Source organism: Typopeltis vanoorti, chromosome 24, assembly GCF_054136105.1.
Source record: "Typopeltis vanoorti isolate ZY-2024b chromosome 24, IOZ_Tvanoo_1.0, whole genome shotgun sequence".
Classification (NCBI taxonomy): Eukaryota; Metazoa; Arthropoda; class Arachnida; order Uropygi; family Thelyphonidae; genus Typopeltis; species Typopeltis vanoorti.
In genome coordinates this window covers 72891311-72911368 of record NC_143572.1, presented here as the reverse complement: position 1 = coordinate 72911368, position 20058 = coordinate 72891311, and the positions used below count along the sequence as shown (strand labels likewise).

The window sequence follows — 20058 nt, the reverse complement described above, 5'->3', positions numbered from 1 at the left end:
CTTATTTTCTCTAAGAAGCTAATTCTCTAGTCACATAATGACTCACTTGTCAAGAGATCTTAGTATGATTTAATTTTCAGAACAACTTCAAATGATTTCCTGGTTGTTTCAATCAATGTCTTCTGCAGATTTTCACAGCATCTCTAGCATGTGGTTCTTGTTCTTTTAACTCTATCATATTTTCTTCAATAATATTAGTATGAGTTCACTTCTGAAAGTTGTTCAACTTTGATTTTTTAAAAAAACTTTCATACTTATTTTTCTTTTCAGAGTATTACTCATTTTTATTCTGCTCAGGACTAAATTGTGATAACTTCCAATTTCAAATTGCCTGTATACTCTTGTATTCTGAACCAATCAGAAGATATTAAAAATGTTTAGTAGCTTCTCAACACAAATAGAGGGAAAAAGTATTTTTTAAGGAACAAAAAAAAATTTTTTTTACTAAGTAACAAAAGCATTTTCAAATGATAACACATAACTGTACAAGATCATAAAATTTCAAACAATTATTCAGATATTCTGATTATGCCCTCTGAGTGTGCAAGTCAAAAGGTAGCTGTTACTTATTAACATCCAAATTCAATTAATTAGCAGCATGCTAATTATTTTGATTTTCAGATTATGCCTTTTACCTCTGAAGCAGTCATTTTACAATCATGGTTTTTCTCCATTTCACTGAAGGACATCAAACACACTGTCTATTAGTTCACTTTTTCAGAATTGATTCATGATTCTCTAGTTCTGGTTTCCTTCTCTTCATTTAGCTTCATATCTATCATAATAAGAAAGTTTACACTGACAGTATATCCTGTACACGTCTCGTACTGACAATAGCAAATTCTTCTTTTTAGGAGAGTGAATAAGATTGTAATATTAACTACAGTGTAAAATAGTGCCAAAAAACAAATTCTACTAAAAACAGTGAAGAGAACAAGAAAGGTGATTTTGAAAAGAATTTAACTTTCAAAGTCACAAAGCTAAAGCAGAGTATTAGACAGATGATGAGAGAATTACAGAAAGCCAAGTGGCATTTAGCAGAACACAGGGAGAAATAAGAAAGTTAAACAGCAGAATGGAAAACAACAAAACACAGAATCAGGTAAGTTAGTGTGTAACAAAAATCAGGTAAGTAAAGTTGATCGTAAAAAGAAGGATGTTATTATGTATGGCGACTATCATAAAATATGCCACTGATAAACAGGTTATAATTTCAAGTTTTCCTGAAGCAAAAATTAAAAATATAGCACGTGCAATTGAAAAACAGAAAACAAAAGCAAAAGAGACTGTAATTCTAGTAGATATGAATGATTTAACTAGCAATAAATTCAGAATGAGAGAGAGGATATGAAAAAGTTGTTGGAAGAAGTGAGAGCGAAGAGTGAGAAAGTGAAAATCTTAAGTATATTACCTTGATATGGCATAAATGAATTAAGATTATGATGGCAAATGATTTGATGAATGGGCTGTGTAGAAGAAATGGATGCAAGATTTTGAATGTGTGGAGTGAGTTTGAAGAAAGAATGGACTTGCATAAGAGGGATGGCCTACACTTGAATGTGTTCGGTATCAGGAGCTTGAAAAATTATTAACTGGATGAGACCTAACACAGAGTCAGTGAAAGTGAATTATGACAGGAGGAATGGTGAGAATCTGGGTATATGAGCAACAATTGTTATGTAACTATGTTAATGATAGGAATGAGTATTATTATGGAAATGATTATAAGGAGAGAACAATTTTGTGTTTGTTCAGTTCAGATCCATCAAGCATGTGCAAAGAAGTCTGCATAAGTAAGGCACCAGATAAGAACAGAGATCTGCAAGTTGTCTGTGTCATGCAGATTACAGACAAGAGTATACAAAAAAGCATGCAAGTAACTTATTATGCCTGTACACAAATGCTAGGCGTATCAGAAACAAAGGGATAGAGTTTGTTGCTTTGGTCAGTACATTGGGACCTCATTGTAAACATCAGAGAGAACTGGCGATCAGAAGCATACTAACTGGTATTGAGTATAAAGGATACAGTATTTTTAGGAAGGATAAACAGGATAGGAGAGTAGGGGTGTGCTGTTAATGATATTTGATGACTTAAATCCAGTTAGAGTTGAGACCTATGACCGCAATATCAGTAAGTTTTTTTATGTAGCAGTGAGTCTGAAGCCTTCTGGTGTGAGGAGGAATTCAACAAGATCAAATACACAGTGGGATGTTGTTAAACCCAGTGGATCAGCTGCTAATGACAAAGAAATGCATTAAAAAATAAAGATGATTGGTGAGAAATGAGCAATCATTATTCATCATCATCAAAATTCCTGACATGTACCCTCAAGAGGTGTACAGGATATGATGATAGTACTACATGAAGAACTTACATCGTTACTAACTTCTTACCTACAATTTTCCTCCAAATCAATCTGTTATCTATCAAGACTAACATTATTAGATCTTATATTTCTGTCTTTTAAGGCACTTTTTACTGTCAATCCACCTATATTTTGGTTATCTATCGAATCTTTTTCATGACAACCTAGCAGAGAATACTTGTTTTGCTAATCTTTCTTCTCCCATTCTGTTTAAGTGATCATACCACCTGAGATTAGCTCTGCTAACAATGTCAAGTTCTTTCCTAATAACCTCGTTTGTAATATGATATTGCCATTGATGCCATCTGTTCACACCCCTAATCTTTCTCAGGACTCTCATATCTGCAGTCTCTAGTCTTTGGTCAAGTGTTTTACTTCTAACTCAGCTCTGAGATCCATAAATTAAAATTGGTTTGTACAGTGTCTTGTGTATGCTAATTTTCCTCTTATTCCATATAAATTTATTCAGTTGACTTCCTACCATACAAAAACTTTCTTGATTCTGTTGTCTATTTTCATATTTAATTTACCATCTTCAGTAAAAATCATGCCTAAGTAGCTGAAATGTTTTACTTGTTCTATAGGTTCTCCGTACATGATGCAGTTAATAATTTCAATGTTTCTGCCTATTTTCATTGTCCTTGTCTTGTTATTCCTAATTTTATATCAAATTTATTACAACAGTTATTCAATTTAGTCAGGAAATCTTGCAGACTTATAGCAGATTTATTTAAAAGTATAATATCATCTGAATAAAGTAAAGAGCTGAGATTAACATCTCCAATTTTGATATTGGGTTTAATACTGCTTTCCTTCATAATGTGATCCACATAGATAATGAATAAGAAAGAGGATAACGTACATCCTTGCCTGACAGCAGATTTAAAATCAAACCATCTTCCTGTATTGCTTTCAATTCTAACTGTTGACTTACAACTCAAATAGAGACTAAGTATTGCTTGATATAATGCCCCATTGATACCACATAACTGTAGCATTTTGAATAGCTTTTCTCTTGGCACCTTGTCATGTGACTTTTCCAGATCTACAAAACTTAAATACATCATCATCAAATTCCTGCCATGTATCCTCAAGGGATGTACAGGATATGATAGTACTACATGAAAAATTTACATCATTACTAGCTTCCTATCTACAATTTTCCTCCAGATCACTCTGTTACTTGTCAACACTCCAATATTATCAGATCTTATATTTCTGTCTTCTAAGGCACTTTGTACGATATCAAACCACCTATATCTTGGTCTTCCTCTGGGTCGTTTTCCTGCCAACCTGGCAGAGAACACTTGTTTTGCCAATCTTTCCTCACCCATTCTGTTTAAATGACCATACCACCTGAGATCAGCTCTGCTAACGCATTCCTGGATGCTGACAATGTCAAGTTCTTTCCTAATATCCTCGTTTTTAATACAATATTGCCATTGATGCCATCTGTTCACGCCTATAATCTTTCTCAGGACTCTCATATCTGTGGTCTCTAGTCTTTGGTCAAGTGTTTTACTTCTGAGGAAGCTCTCAAATCCATAAGTTAAAACTGGTTTGAACACTGTCTTGAATACAGCTAATTTAGTGTTCCGACTAATTTCTCTCTTATTCCATATGAATTTATTCAATTGACTTCCCACCATACCAGCTTTATTCATTCTGTTGTTTATTTCCATATTTAATTTACCATCTTCACTAAAAATCGTGCCTAAGTAGGTGAAATGTTTTACTTGTTCCACAGGTTTTCCGTTCACAATGCAGTTGACATTTTCAATGATTCTGCCTATTTTCATTGTCTTTGTCTTTTTATTGCTGACCTTCATACCATATCTATTACAACAGTTATTCAATTTAGTCAAGGAATCTTGCAGACTCATAGTAGATTTATTGATAAGTATAACATCATCTGCATAAAGCAAAGAGCTGACATTAACATCTCCAATTTTGATATCATGTTTAATACCACTTTCATTCATAATGTGATCCATAGATAATGAATAACAGAGGGGATAATGCACATCCTTGTCTCACACCAGATTTAACATTAAACCATCTTCCTGTACTTCCTTCAATTCTAACTGCTGACTCACAACTCAAATAAAGATTAAGTATTGCTTGATATAATGCCCCATTGACATCATGTAACTGTAGCGTATTGAATAGCTTCTCTCTTGGCACCTTGCATTATGCCTTTTCCAGATCGACAAAACTCAAATAGAGATCTTTGTTATATTCCCATGCTTTCTCGACTATTTGTCGTAAAGTGAAGATCTGATCCTGACAGCCTCTATTTGGAATGAATCCAGCTTGTTCTTCACCAAGCTTTTCTTCCACAATTCTTCTCAACTATTTCTCAAGTATACTTACATAGATCTTGTCAAGAACACTGAGTAGGGATACCTCTGTAATTCTCACATTCAGTTTTATTTTCCTTTTTATATATGGGTACTATTAGAGCTCTACTCCAATCATCGGGAATTCGTCCCTCTGTCCAGGCTTTCTGAACTATGCAGTGCAGCCACTGTAAGACTTTTATATCACCCATACTTCAGCATTTCTGGTCAAATATCATCTACTCCTGCTGCCTTTCCGCATTTCAAGCCTTTGATGGCTTTTTCTTCTTCGGGTGTGGATATGTATTCCTGACTGTATGCCTGTCGAGGGTTTCTTACCACTGTGCCATCACTGCTTGTTTCATTTAGCAATTTTTCAAAGTAATTGCTCCATATTTCGAGGATATCTTTTTCTCTCCTTTTCATGTCACCGTTATCATCTCTAACTCCTTTTACAGCACTCTTTCTTCCATTTCTAAGCTTGTTCAACAACCTCCAGAATATCTTGCCACCTTCTTGATATTTACTTTCTGTGTTCTTGGCAATGTCCTCCCATGACTTTTGTTTAGCTAGTTTTACGCAGTGTTTCGCTTTCTTACATTTGTCTCTGTATTGTCTAAGAGCAAAAGCTGACTTATATGCCAGGAACTTTTGATATGCTTTCTTCTTTTCCTTCACTGCCTCTTTAACTTCCTGTGTCCACCATGGAGTTTTGATTTTTCTATCCTTGCAGACCACCTCACCACATGCCTCTCTGGCTGAATCAATCAGGGTTTTCTTCAAGGCTTGCCACTGAATCTCCAAAATATTATTTATTAATATATTAATTTCTAGCATGCAGCAACCATTTTTAATTGGTAAACTGATTGTTGTATGTACCCTGAATTCCTGTTTTTTGATTTGCGTGTTTCTATGCAGTGATGATGTACTGTTATTTTCAGTACGAAATATCTGTACTTTCATTTCATTAAAGTTAATTACTGTGGTTATCGTGTAATTTGCCATTTTCTGCATAAATTAATGTGATTCATATTCACAAAGGAAATAAATATATATACAATTGTATGGAACATATTAAAAAAATATCAATAAAGTGATTACTTAAATAAGTATCTCAATTACTTTAAACAAGTACCAGGCAGAAAAAGAATATCAGGTCAAAATAATCCAAAAATCTTGAACTGAATGATAACATTTATTTGAAATATATTTTTGTGATATAATATTTAACTCAACAGATAAAATTATGTTGGCTGAATTTGATATACTCTTTTTTATGAATAAATACAAATACTTACCCGATACTTTTATTTTTTTAACAGTTCTGTTAGAATTGTTAGCTATGTGAACATTGATTACTATATCCTCTCCATGATGATATAACTAAAAAAAAAAGAATATTTAAAAAGATCCAGGCATCAGTATAAATTAAGAACAATCATTTGGAAATGAAATCAAAGGGAGATGATTTACAAAAAAATTTTACTTTAACTGCAAAATAATCATTAGGTTGCCATAAAGGAATGGGAATAAAACAAAATAAAAATGAAATAATTGTGTGGGAAAAAAATATAACAGTTAGGTATGGTGGTGAAATCACATGCACGTAAAGCAAAAACCAGCTAAATTATTACTATTACATGAGCAATTCCATGGAGTCCACACACTCATATCAAAGGGAAGTCCTAATTATGCCAAACATTATCCAATATTTGTGCAATATCTATACTTCATTTTGAACTTATTCACAGTCATGGCATCCACAACAGACTCTGGCAAACTATTCCACCCATTCACCAGTTGCCAAGGAAAAAATCTAATTTTCACACCCTAGCTAACTACACTCTTGCTTAAGGATGGCACTAGTCTTCAGCCACTTTCCCATAGAAGATCAGTTTCTGCATTGTGTCTGTTCTAAAGATATTTCCATGGCCATCATTCAGCAGAACTAGCATCCATTATGTTCTCATCTCTGCAATATCTACAGGAACTTGAGCAACAGCTGCTTAGCATACATACATACATACATACAGCTGCTTAGTATACAGTTCAACTGTACAGTGAACTGTATGCTCACTGAACCTGCTATTCCCAGTCATCTTTCATTCCATCCACCTCAATTCTGTGGGAGTGCCTCCCTTGTGAAGCACTTCCTAAGGACTACAACATACCTCCAAACAGTTCAAGAAGAATATCAACAGATTACTTTATTGCTGATCCCTGCTGCACATGACATTTATTTGCTACAGGCTCTTCTGTCTTTTATGTGTGGGAATCATAAAAAAGTATTCCCACTACCAGACCTGTTCTTAAAAATTTCTTCAGTATCAATCCTGTAAAAACCTCTCAGTAATTTGTACATATCAATTACATCACTTGTCCATCTATCAACCATATCATATATATTAAAGTGACAGTGTAACACAGCCTATATTAACTGAACCCTTTTCTTTTGTTGTTATTACATGGTGATCACCATTCATTATGTAAAATTAATGAGGACAGCTATCATGCTAGAGCACTTACTTTAAATTAAAATGAAACACTTTTAATTAAAACAATACTCAACAATAACATAAGTATTATTTTAATTTAAAGTAAATGCTCCAACATGATAATTATTATTAGACCTCTAGAGAGTCAAGGACTCATTGAGAGAGGCCATACACCAGCCACATACCTTTTCAGAAACTCATTCACACTAGATGCACTCACTACTTCAATAGGCAAACTGTTCCACTCACTCACAGCTCTATAAGAGAAAAATCTAGCGATCTCCCCTTCCTTAACTGCACACAAACTTCCACAGATGCCCCCCCCATGTCCTCTTCCCACCTTCCATATAATAAAAAAATTTAATCAACCAATATCCTACAATGCCTTATCCAAAGTTTATAGACCTCTATATATCACTCCTCTTTCTTTTGTCTGTCAGTATCTGCAGTCCACATACTCCCATCTATTCTCATAACACCTATATATTTGCAACTTTTCTCTGTAAACTTTCCACAGCATCTTTATTTCATTTGAACCCAAGAATCAAACTGGTGCACAGCAGTCCAGGTGCAATCATATCAAGACCTTGTAAAGGGATAAAATGACTTCCATATCCATACATGTTCATATCAACACTGCAACTATCCTCTGAGTTGTATTTGCAATTTTTGTTATGTGACTTTTGAACTACAATTTTTTTATCCACCATAACTCCAAGATCTCTAGACTAGTAGGTTACTCCAAGCATAAATGTACTAATATTATTATTACGGGAAACTCCAGGGAGTCATTAGACTCATCGAGGGAGGCCCCAAATCATATTCATCACAACTATTTGACATTCATACAGTATCTATCATACCTCGCCTTAAACTCATTCACTGTCACAGCATCCACCACAGACTCAGGGAGCGTATTCCACTCATTCACTACTCTAAAAGTAAAGAACCCAGCTCTAACACCTTTACTAACCACACTTTTGCCCAGTTTCCATGGATGTCCCCTAGTCCTCCCACAACCAGCCCTGTTCTCAAAAATATCTTCTGAATTAATTTTATAGAAACCCTTCAGTAATTTGAATGTCTCAATCATATCTCCCCTTCTCCGCCTATCAACCAATTTTTGCAACCCACAAATCCTCAACCTGTTCTCATACGGTTCATTCCACAGACCTGCTACCAACTTGGTCACTCGCCTCTGGATCCTCTCCACCTCCTCCTCCCCATCAAGAAGAAACCTAGGTGACCAAATCTGAGCACAGTAGTCTAGATGGGGTCTTATCAAGGCTCGATACAGAGGAATAATAACCTGCTTGTCTCTGCTTGTCAACGTATTCTTCAGCAACCAAGTGATTTGATGAGCTGTTTTGGTCACTTTTGCAATGTGTCCCCTAAATTTCAATTCCTTATCTACCAACACTCCTAAATCTCGTGCCTCATCAATTTCCTGGAGCACGGTTCCACCAATGCAGTAAACTGCCGCCAATCTTTTCACCCCAAAATGCATAACCTTACATTTTGCCACATTAAACTGACATCCATTCTCCTTAGCCCAGACCTCCAATCTATCCAAATCATCCTGCAAAATTTTGACGTTATCTGCATTCAGTATTGCCCTACCCAACTTCGCATCATCCGCAAACAAATGAACTGTTCCTCTCAGATCATTTCCTATATCATTTATGAACAAATTAAACAGCAGTGGTCCAAGAACAGATCCTTGTGGCACACCACTAGTCACAGGCCGTCTTGTGGACTCTACTCCCGAGTAAACCACTCTCTGATATCTCTCCGTCAACCACCCTCCTATCCATCTCACCAACCCTATGTCCATTCCCATATGCTGCAATTTACTGATTAGAATTCCATGTGGAATCCTGTCAAAGGCCTTGGCAAGGTCCAGTAGAATCACCGTAAACCCATTACCCTTATCCAGTTCAGCCGTCACTGTGTTATAATACGTGAGCAAGTTACTGAGGCATGACCTACCCTTCACAAAACCATGCTGTCCCCGATACAGTATCCCATTTTCTTCTATCCAATCTTGTATTTTCCTCTTGACTATTTTCTCTAAGACCTTCACAATGATTCCTGATATGCTAATCGGTCGGTAATTTACAACAGCAGTCTTGGAACCACCTTTATGCAGTGGAACTATTTTCCCCTCTTTCCACCCGCTCGGGACTAACCCAGACCCGAGACTCAAATTAAACAAAATGGTCAAGGGTACTGACAATTCTTTAGCTGCTTCTCGTACAACACGAGCTGGTATACCATCCAATCCCACAGATGTATTGACATTGAGGTTATGCAATAGACTACTCACCTCCACTTCATTAACCACAATTCCCGTATAATCTACTGGTTTATTCGTTTCTGCAATGTCACCACCTGGATGATATACTTTTACAAAGTGCTCACTCAGTAACTCAACTATCTCAACTGATTCAGTTACCTCCCTACCATCGGCATTCTTTAAAATCAATCTGCCATGTACATTTTTCCTTTTACTTGCAACATATCTAAAAAACTGTTTAGGATTCTCTTTAGCCTGCATGGCCAATGTTCTTTCGTAATCCTTTTTTGCTTTTCTTACCACACTCGTCACCCTTCTGGCCTGCTCTTTATACCATTCATGTGCCTGCCGGTCACCATTCTCCTTAAATTCCCTCCATAGTTGTTTCTTTTTTTGCAACTCAAGCTTAATGGTGTTATTCATCCATTTAACCCCTCCTTGATTTATAATTTGGACTCTAGGTATACAGTCAGCCATTGCTTCATGCAAGCACTTCTTAACTACCTCCCATGCACTATCAACTTCTAGTCCTTGCAGTTGTACATGCCATGGCACTGAACCAATCAAACTCCTAAGCTTGTCATACTTTCCAGCCCGATAATTCCACATGTACCCTGTCTTAATTGAAAATTCTGCACCTTTAGCCACCTCCCAAGTTAAGACCCTATGATCACTCTCACCGATTGGTGGCAATGTGGTCATATTTGTTACACCCGAATCCTCAGATGTAATTACTAGGTCAAGCACTCTCTGACCCCTAGTATTTTCCATTACATGCTGTCGCAGATAGTTATCCCTTAATAACCGCATAAAATCCAGTTCCTTCCTCCCGTGTGTCCTCTCCTCACTCCAATCAATGCGACCATAGTTGAAATCTCCCATAATAATCACCCTCCTTCCACCCATTTCTTCTATTTGTTTGTGCATACTGTCACCACCATCTTTTCCATCACCTGGTCTATAGCAGCACCCAATTGTATATTTAGTTCTGCTAGCCACAATCTCACACCAAATGGCCTCAAATGTGCTCTTTTCTCTATCCTGCAATTCAACTTCTATTCTCCTTGGCTGGAGCTCATCAGCTATCATCAACAATACTCCTCCCCCCATTTTATTCTCCCTGTCATTCCTGAACACACTATACCCATCACATTCAATCCCACCAGTTATATCATCTACAGTCAGCCATGTTTCACTAATACCTATAACCTGTGGTCTGGAAGTGCCAACCATGACCAAAAACTCTTCCTTCTTGTTCCTAATACTCCTAGTATTAGTGTACATGAATTTAAGACCCCCATTAGCCCCAACCCTACCTTGATGCCTTATATTAACTATCCCACTCAGATTTGTTGTCCTTATTTGCTCTGGCATATTATATTCATTCTTACATTCAACTGCCTCCATAAGGACTGTATCTCTACTCCCCCCCCCCCCAACAAATCTAGTTTCCCTGAATTTGCACATCCACTACATTCAGCAACACTTTCTCAAGTCTTCTTACACCTTAACCATTCAAATGCAAGCCATCCATCTTATATAGATCCTTTCGCCCATCAAACTCACTCCACACATCCACAAATTCCACACCACTCGTCATACATAACCCACGCATAAAGTCATTTGCAATTATAGCCCTCCTTTTAAACATTTCACTGTCATACCGTGGCAAAAGACTAATCATTCTAACTCTCTCACTCTTTTCTTTTGCTACCTCAAACAATTCATTCAGGTCTTCTATCATTTCCATTTTATCTCCTTTCAAATCATTCGTACCTGCCACAACAATCATTTCTTTCACCCTTTCCTTTTGCTCTCTAATAGACGCAGTTACGTCCTTTATGGTCGCACCAGGTTGGTACGATTTTGTCAAATCCTCTACTAACACACCTCGTACTAACGAGTCTCCATACAGCACTCTATCCTTCATTTTGTTCATGTTCACATTCATACGTCTATTTTTCCTGTCATACCTTTTATTATTGGTTGGTTCATTCAGTCTACTTTTGTTCATGCACTCTAGCTGCTGTTTTGCTCTTTCTATCGCACTATTCAACAACGCGATCTCACTCAATGCATCTATCTCATCTTTTTTGTTCTCTGAGAAACCATTTATACTATCATTCACACTTTCTACATTCACACTCTCACAATTTTCATGTACAACCTTGCCGTTTCTTGTCATATCCCTATTTCCTTCATTCTGAAGGTTGACAAAAATATCACACTCACGATCCGAAATACACTTCAATTCCGCATTCTCCCTACATTTTCTACACACATTCAATCCTTAAAAATATTATTGCATGACACCCCCAGGGAGTCCAGACTCATCGAGGGAGGGCATCTATTCTACAATTTTGTCTCCACCACTCAATCCACCAAGTGCAACGAACCGCAACTGCACCACCGCCATCTACCGCCGACAACCATCACTAGTATTTCCGCAGACCATCACAAACATCCATGTCCGCGGCAGGATTCGAACCCGCGGCCTTTTGGCTGGACAGCGAGTGCGCTAACCACTCGGCCAGCCAGGCTGGCTAATATTATATAATATAATAATATTATATGCTGTTGGATATTGCATCATGCCAAAGTGCCTAACTTTACATTACATTTCATTGAACTGATGGTCATTATTTTTATCCACATTTCTAGCCTATTGAAATCACCCTATAAATGCTATAAATCAATGGCATCTCTGATTGCCTGCCTATCTTTGAATCATCAGCAAACAACTGAGGATCTTCTGTCAGTCCCAATCCAATATCAGTAATGTATAGATCAAACAATGATCCAAGGACAGATTGTTGATCACTGGTCAACTTAAATCTGACAGATTCACATCCTCCATATATCACTTTTTGATACCCTGTCTGTCGATCACCCACTAATTCAAGCCAATAGTTTATATTCCGCAACAAATTTGCATGTGATATCCTATCAAATGTCTTAGAATAGTCTAACAGTATCAAAGTGTAGCTATTCTATTTATACAACTCAGCTGTATTATTGTTATAAAATATGAGCAAATGTTCAGAATAACCTCCCTTTCAGTAAACCCATGCTTTTCCTTGCAAAGTATAGCCTGTTTGTTCACCCATTTCTGGGTGAACAAACAGGCTATACTGATAGGTCAATAGTTAGACACATCAGCCATTGCACCACCCTTGTGCAAAGGGATTATCATATATTCTTTCCATTTCTATGGGATTTTTCTTGGACTCTAAGACTCAAACAACCAGTTCAGCTGCATATTCCTTTAGCACATATGCTTATATCCCATCTGTCCCAATTGCTGAATTCTTATCCAGGTTATGCAACAGCTCTAGAACTCCCTTCTCATGCACCTCTATCTCTTCATCCAATGATGTAGCACTGTGTACTGTCATGTACATCACTTTGATAGATCTTGGTGAAGTGAGCACTCATTATTTGAACTCTCATCTGCTTGATACTATGTTACCATCTGCATTCAGTAAAGTTCTTTCACAGTCATTCTTTCTTCTACTTGCAGCATAGCAATAAACTTATTTTGGGTTGTTTTTGCCTGTGCAGCCATTTTGTTTTCATACTCCAAACTTGGCTTTCTGTAGAAAGCTAAATTTGGAGTATGAAAACAAATTGGCTCAGACTTTTAGGAGCCAAAAGATAATTGTAACTTTTCCAGTCTGAGCTTTATATATTTCATAACTCCTCTAACTCTTATTTTCGTGATATGCCATCCACATCATCATCTTCTTCTTCTTATGGATCTCTTGTTTAATTAGATTGTATATCCTTTTCACTGCCATTCTATTTGGTCTTTGAATTCTAGGGACACATTCAGATATCACATCATTTAAGCATCTTTTCAAAACTTCCAGTTCACTGCTTCCTTCGCTAATATCTTTCCAATTCAACAACTGATAACATGAAACTAAATATGGCATTTTCCCAAATTTTCATAATTTCCAGATTTCTAGTTCGACATATAACCTGTCCTGATTGGATCATCCATATAGTTGGCCACTTCCCAGATCAGTACGGTATGATTACTACCAAGTGGTGGCAAATTAGTCACATTCTTAATAGAGACATCTTCTGATGCTATGATCAAATTTAACACTCTTTATCCTTTATGCTGCTTAAGAAAGATGTCATGTAACAGCTCAATAAGTGTCCTTCATTCTTATCATGAGTTTTCTCTGATCTTAAATTATATGAATATTCATTTGGTATCAGAGAAAACTCATGATAAGAATGAAGGAGACTTATTGAGCTGTTGCATGATATCTTTCTTAAGCAGCATAAAGTACAAAGAGTATTAAATTTGATCATAGCATCAGAAGATGTTTCTATTAAGAATGTGACTATTTTGCTACCAGTTGGTAGTAACCAAGCAAATGAACTGCCAATGAAGTAGCAACACGTGCATATATTTCATCCTGTTAGCCTCCACTTCATACTATATAGCCTGAAACAGTGCTACATAAGACATTATTAAAACTATTGCTTTCATTGTGCTTCTATCCTAACTGGACTCAAGTCATCTGATATCATTAGTAGTATTCCCTCCTCCTCTCCAATCTCTTCTGCCATTCCTAAAAACACTAAAAATATTTTGCTTCTGATGCTCCTGGCATTTGTTTATAGACATAACATGTTACCTCCTTGCTTTTTCTTATACTTAAATCTGCAGTCTGCTTAGCCCAGTTCAGCAACATTCTCTCTTTCCTCTCCCCACACACATACTCAAAATGCCCAAACCCAAAGGGTTGTCCATCCATTCAGCATATTCATAACTGACACTCCTATCACCATTACATCTATATATCTCATTTCAATAAATACATCTCTCAACAACTGATGCTTAAATTCATTCAAGTGCCGGCAATCCCTCTTATACAAATCTTTTCTCCCATTAAACTTACTCCAAAAACTCATACTCTTTTTCCCACATAGCCCTCCTTCTTAACTCATTACTGTCGTATCCTAGTAATAAATTAAACATTTTTACTTTCTCACCTTTCTAATTATTCTAAAAATATTATTTATATAGAATTTCTATACACACAGACTGAGTTAGCTTTGCATTAGGACTCCCCTCCCCGATTTACATATTTGGTGTGATAATGAAGTACTACGTGATATCAATTTCATGTGGTACTTAAATGAACACACCTATCCTCTGTACATAATCAGTAAACATTTGCCAGTAATGAGGAAACATAAGTCAATTTGACTGCAGGCAGATAGTTGGGGTCCGGAAGGCAGGTGTCAGTATTTCAGAAATAGCTGCACTTATTAGTTGCGCCCATACCACTGTATCAAGGGTGCACAGGGACTTGATTAACTATGAACAGACATCCAGAAGTCACACAGCTCACCCGCCAGTACAACAGCAGGGCAGTTTGACCCATTTCCAAATCCACCACGTGCTGTACCTTGCTTTGCTTGGGGTTCCACAGCCAGAGACCAACAAGGATACCCATGATGACAGCCAGACATTACAAACAATGCATCGCATGGGCAAAGGAACATTGGAAATGAACCCTCAACAGATGGAAGAAGGTCATCTGGAGTGATCGGTCCCATTTTCTGCTGCACCATGCTGATGGCTGGGTGGTTCACATATGGTGTAAACAGCATGAAGCCCTATCTCCTGGTTGCATAGTTGGGGTTCCACAGGCTGGTGGAGGTGATCTAGGAAGCTTTTTCCTGGAGCGCCTTAGGTCCGTTGGTTATCTTCCCACAACACAAACAATGAATGGTGAGCATTAGAGGAACTTATTAGCTGCCCATCTCCATCCATATCTGCAGGAAGTATCCCAATCACAGTGCCATCTTTCAACAGGACAATGCACCTTGTCATTTGGATCATACAATAACTGAGTGGTTGGAGGAACATGACAACGAATTCACCACATTGCCTTTCCTCCCAAACTACCCTGACTAACCCAATTGAATATGCATGGGATATGCTAGAATGAAGTGCGAGAACTGCTGATTCTCTTTCATGGAATGAGCTTGAACTGACAGAGTCATTGTGGGCAGACATGGATCAAGTTACGAATGGAGAATGCGCCACACCTTGTGGAATCTGTTTCCAAGGCGTTTGCGTGTCATGATTGCACAGAGAAGTGGACCAACGCGTTATTAGGTGGGTATTTGTAATGCTAACTTTGTGTGTGTGTGTGTGTGTGTGTGTGTGTGTGTGTGTGTGTGTGTGTGTGTGTGTTCATTCTAGTTAACACCATTTTCAAAATATTCTTTACTAGTAAATACTGCAATGCAACTGGCAATTCTTACCAAATGAAAAGGCTGAGAAAATATTTCCTCCACTGACATATACTTGTTTTCTGTAGTCTTTTATCAAAGGAAAAAAGAAGTTTGGCCCTACACCTTTATCTTTTTTTTTTTTTTTTATTTTTAATCACATTACCTTTTAATTGACATTTGCAGTATTTCCAAGAAAATAATGAAATGTACTGAATTAGCTTCTTACAGCACCAGTCTAGCTTATTCTCTTATCTATTTGAAGGGGGTCTAAGTATAGTGGCATGGAGGGGAAGCATTTGGGGCTGACAGTGGACTACGAAGTGCTCTCTCTCTCTGTGGGAGACATGCAATGAATTCTTCAACCCTCACTTTGTCCACAACAAAGAGAATTTTGTTAGTAATGTGGATTAAAAAAAAAAAACCTCACTCAATAAACAATACTAAAAACAAATGAAAAACAAAAAAAAACTTCAGCTGAAAAAAAAAAGTTTTTTTTTTCAGTTCCTAGTTGACTGTCACCCTAATATACTGTATCTTTTCATTTTGTCACCCTAATATTCTGTTGCTTCCTGTAGCATAAATACAATACAGCATTGCACTTTTACACTTCAAACCATTATAAACAGTCATTTTGTTTACTCAGATCCCTGTCAATATTGTTTGTTTCCCCCCTCCTCTCAGTTTGTGCCACCCACCAATTCTGCATGCACACCAGCTTTTTGTACAAAGCCTCAGTGTATTATAATGTATTATGTGACATTATAACAATACCAAATGGGATGTCCAAGTTCTAGGCCTCTGTTTTCCATGAATGGATTACTATTTCTATTCTCCTGATCCAAACAAAATAACTGAAATAATCAATATTAGGAGGATCTTCATTCCTGCTCCATTGCAAATCTCAACCTTTATTCAAGGCCTGGTTCTCTAAAAAAGGCACAAAGTGGTTAAAGATAAAAATTTAGCATGGATTCAATGGCTCAAATCAAAACTCTTTTCACTCAGTATACAGTACAGCACAAAACAATCATAAGAAAATCAACATTTGCCAGCCTGGTTGGCTAAGTGGTTACAGGTTTGAATACTACCATGGTTATGGATATGTTTGTGAATGTCTTTAGGAGGGAGATGAATTTCATCACTCAGTGCAAGACCACTAACCTGTTTATTGGAAATCTGAAGCAGTTTAAAGAAAAGAGGTTCCATGTTTAGTCTCTAAAGCAGAGTTTCTGGACTATGCCAAAAATCAATAAAAACACAAAAAATATATAATTAATAAAAAAAAATGTAAAAAATTGTTAGCCCACTCATGGTACTAATGGCTTAAGTGAGGGTCACAAAAAATTCCAAAGCACACTTCTCACAGGCCAAATGCAAACGCTTACTTCATGCTCAAATGGCAGCCAACCTTCCAATTTTTCACCAAGGAGGGAGTAACTTCTGCCCTTCCTTGTTTTTTCCTCTCTCACACATATTCTTGTAATATCATAGTTATGTCATCTGAAGATAAGGCAGACCTTTAGGCACTAGTCTTTTTCTCCAACATGTGTAGATACCTAACCAAGGTAATACACCTCCATAAACTGCTCACGGCATACATCCTCTATCTTTTCCAAGAAGATGAACATCTGATTATGTCTGGCACTTAAGCCTTCTTACCAAGATACATTCAGATAGCCATCCTCCTAGTCATTCACTGTATGTCGTATCAAATGACTTCCTCTCATCATTTTTTTTTTTTTTAAATATAAATCAATAGTGGTATATCTCGCATTCTGGTTTCTTGCTCATGCTCTTTCTGCTACACATCTGTGATCTCTATCTCAAATCCTATCCAGAGGATATGTTGATGACAGTAGTCTTCATTCAAGTAATTTTGGTAAATTATTCGAGCTTCAAGATCTTCCATAACAAATGTCTTCCTCACCATTCTTAAGTGGTCAAAGATAATCTAATGAATTTCAAAGCCTTTAAAACAGAGTTCAGTTTTATTTTATGGAAGAAAGATGTTACTTTTGATAATATTCCCATCTCCAGTCAAGGTCCATTTCTCTTCTTCGATTACTTTCCTTTCACATCTAGCTATCCTGGTATAAACACATCACATCCATGGTGGTCTCCTAACACTTTATATATCCCAAAACCCATTTGACCTCAAAATACTGTTCTTGCATTTTGGGTGGTACATCCTAAACCTCCCTAAGAAATCTCAGTTATATACAGAAGAGGGCAATCCACTTAATGAATGATCCCCTTCTCAGAGACTTCTTCCAATCATTTTCTTACAGATGCCCTATTTCTGCACCATCCTTTTTTTTTTTTTTTTTTAATAGGTATTTTCACGGGCATTGCTCCAACAAACTGACCACTACCATTCCTCCGCAACAATTAATTATTAATCCTGTGCTTATTGAGCTAACTTGCCAATTCATGTCAGTGACACTTCGTGTGATAGCAGCAAATGGCTACATATTTTGTCCTGTTAGCATCTATCTCACATCAGAGAGTCAAAAATGCATCCCTTCCCACAATCCTGAACATGCCTACCTGCTTGACTTCTACTCTTGTTGATTGCCCTCCCCCACAGATTTCTTTTTCTTTTTTGAGCAGTTTTGGGCCAAAAATGTTCCCAAGGTTTCCAAGCATTACTATACAAACACTGAAATATCCCCTTGGAGTCCCACAGGTATACTTGCATCTTCTGGAGACTTTGTCATCTAAGACCTGAATTGAAACACTGCAATTCTGTATTATTTGATCATTCCCATTCTCACTCACAATCATTTCTATTCTCCTCTCTATCCACACACAAGCTCTAGTTTTCCTGATTTTGCACTTCTAATCACTCCCTGAATGGCACTTAACTATAAACCTAACACAAATCTAGTCGTATCTAAGTCCATCCAAAACCATCAAATAATATGAATATTATTATTACGAAAGATATCCAGGCAGTCAAGGGACTCATTGAGGGAGGCCATATACTACATGCACCAGCTATCATACTTGTTCTTGAATTCATTCACACTGCTTGCACACACAACATCCAATGGCAATCCATTCCAATCATGCACCACCCTATGAGAAAACAATCTAGCTCTCACTCCCTTCTCAGTAGCATTCATTTTCAGCTTCTAAGAATACCCTCTTGTCCTTTCCCTGCCCTCATTAAAATGAGAAATTCCATCAATTGAAATCCTGTATGACCCTTTCAGAAGTTTGTAAGTCTCAATCATATCATCCCTCTTTCTCCTGTTGGCTAGTGTCTGCAGTCTAGAAATTCTCAATCTGTCTTCATAATCAGTATTCTACAATCCTGATATCATTTTTAACACTCTCCTTTGCACTCTATCCATTGTATATCAGAATCACAACGGAAACCAGGAGACCTGACCTGCACAAGAGGCAAAATGACATCCTTATCTTTACATGAGAAAGTTCATTTCAGCATTGCAATTATCTTTTGAGTTGTATTTGCAATCTTTGCTACATGGCCCCTGAACTTCATCTACCAACACTCCAAGATCCCTAGCCTGATCAGTTTCTTCTAGAATAATTCCAGTATAATATGACATTGGATATCTAATCATGCCAAAGTGCATAATTTTGCATTTACTGACATACATTTAACCATGCTCACAATTCTAGTCTATTCAAATCATTCTGCAAATACTGCATATCAGCAAATAGCTGCATGTTGCATGTCAAATCCTTCTCAATATCATTAATCTTTAATTAGTCACATGAGGTCTACTTGACTGAAGCCGTCATTCAAGTTCGATTTCTGACAAAACCAATGATGGATTTTTGTTGCGATTTGGAGTACCTGAGTTTCTTGCTGCCCTCACATCGGCTGTCGGTGCAATCAGTTGTAGAGTAAGGAGTGATTTCTGATTCCATGAGACTAATTATGTAACAAAAAAAAGGTGCGATTAATTAAGGGTTAATGCACTGATTGAAAAACAATGGCCCAAGGACTGATCCTTGTGGCAAACCACTGGTTACATTAAACCTTGCAGACTCACATCCCCACATACCACTTTTTAATACCTGTTAGCCATCCTCTTATCCATGGCAATAATTTATTATCCAATCCCATATTCTCCAATTTATGCAAGTCTATGCTGTAATCTGTCAAAAGTCCTAGCAAAATCCAAAAGTATTATGGTGTATCCATTCCCCTCATCTAGTTCAATGGTAACATTATTATAGAATGTGAGCAAGTTGCTTAAACATGACCTTCCCTTAGTAAACCATACTGTTCATTGCAAGGTAGAGATTCAACATCAACCCATT

General features: G+C 37.0%; 1 protein-coding gene across 5 annotated transcripts in view; it reads right to left on the bottom strand.

Moving 5' to 3' along the window:
* krz (beta-arrestin protein kurtz) overlaps positions 1–20058 on the bottom strand; it is a 371699-nt gene that overhangs the window by 71369 nt on the left and 280272 nt on the right. For all 5 annotated transcript variants that reach the window (XM_090414201.1, XM_090414204.1, XM_090414203.1 and 2 more), the window contains one exon: positions 6006–6090. In XM_090414201.1, coding sequence (XP_090270327.1) covers positions 6006–6090 — 85 coding nt within the window. The remainder of the gene's footprint in view (positions 1–6005; positions 6091–20058) is intronic.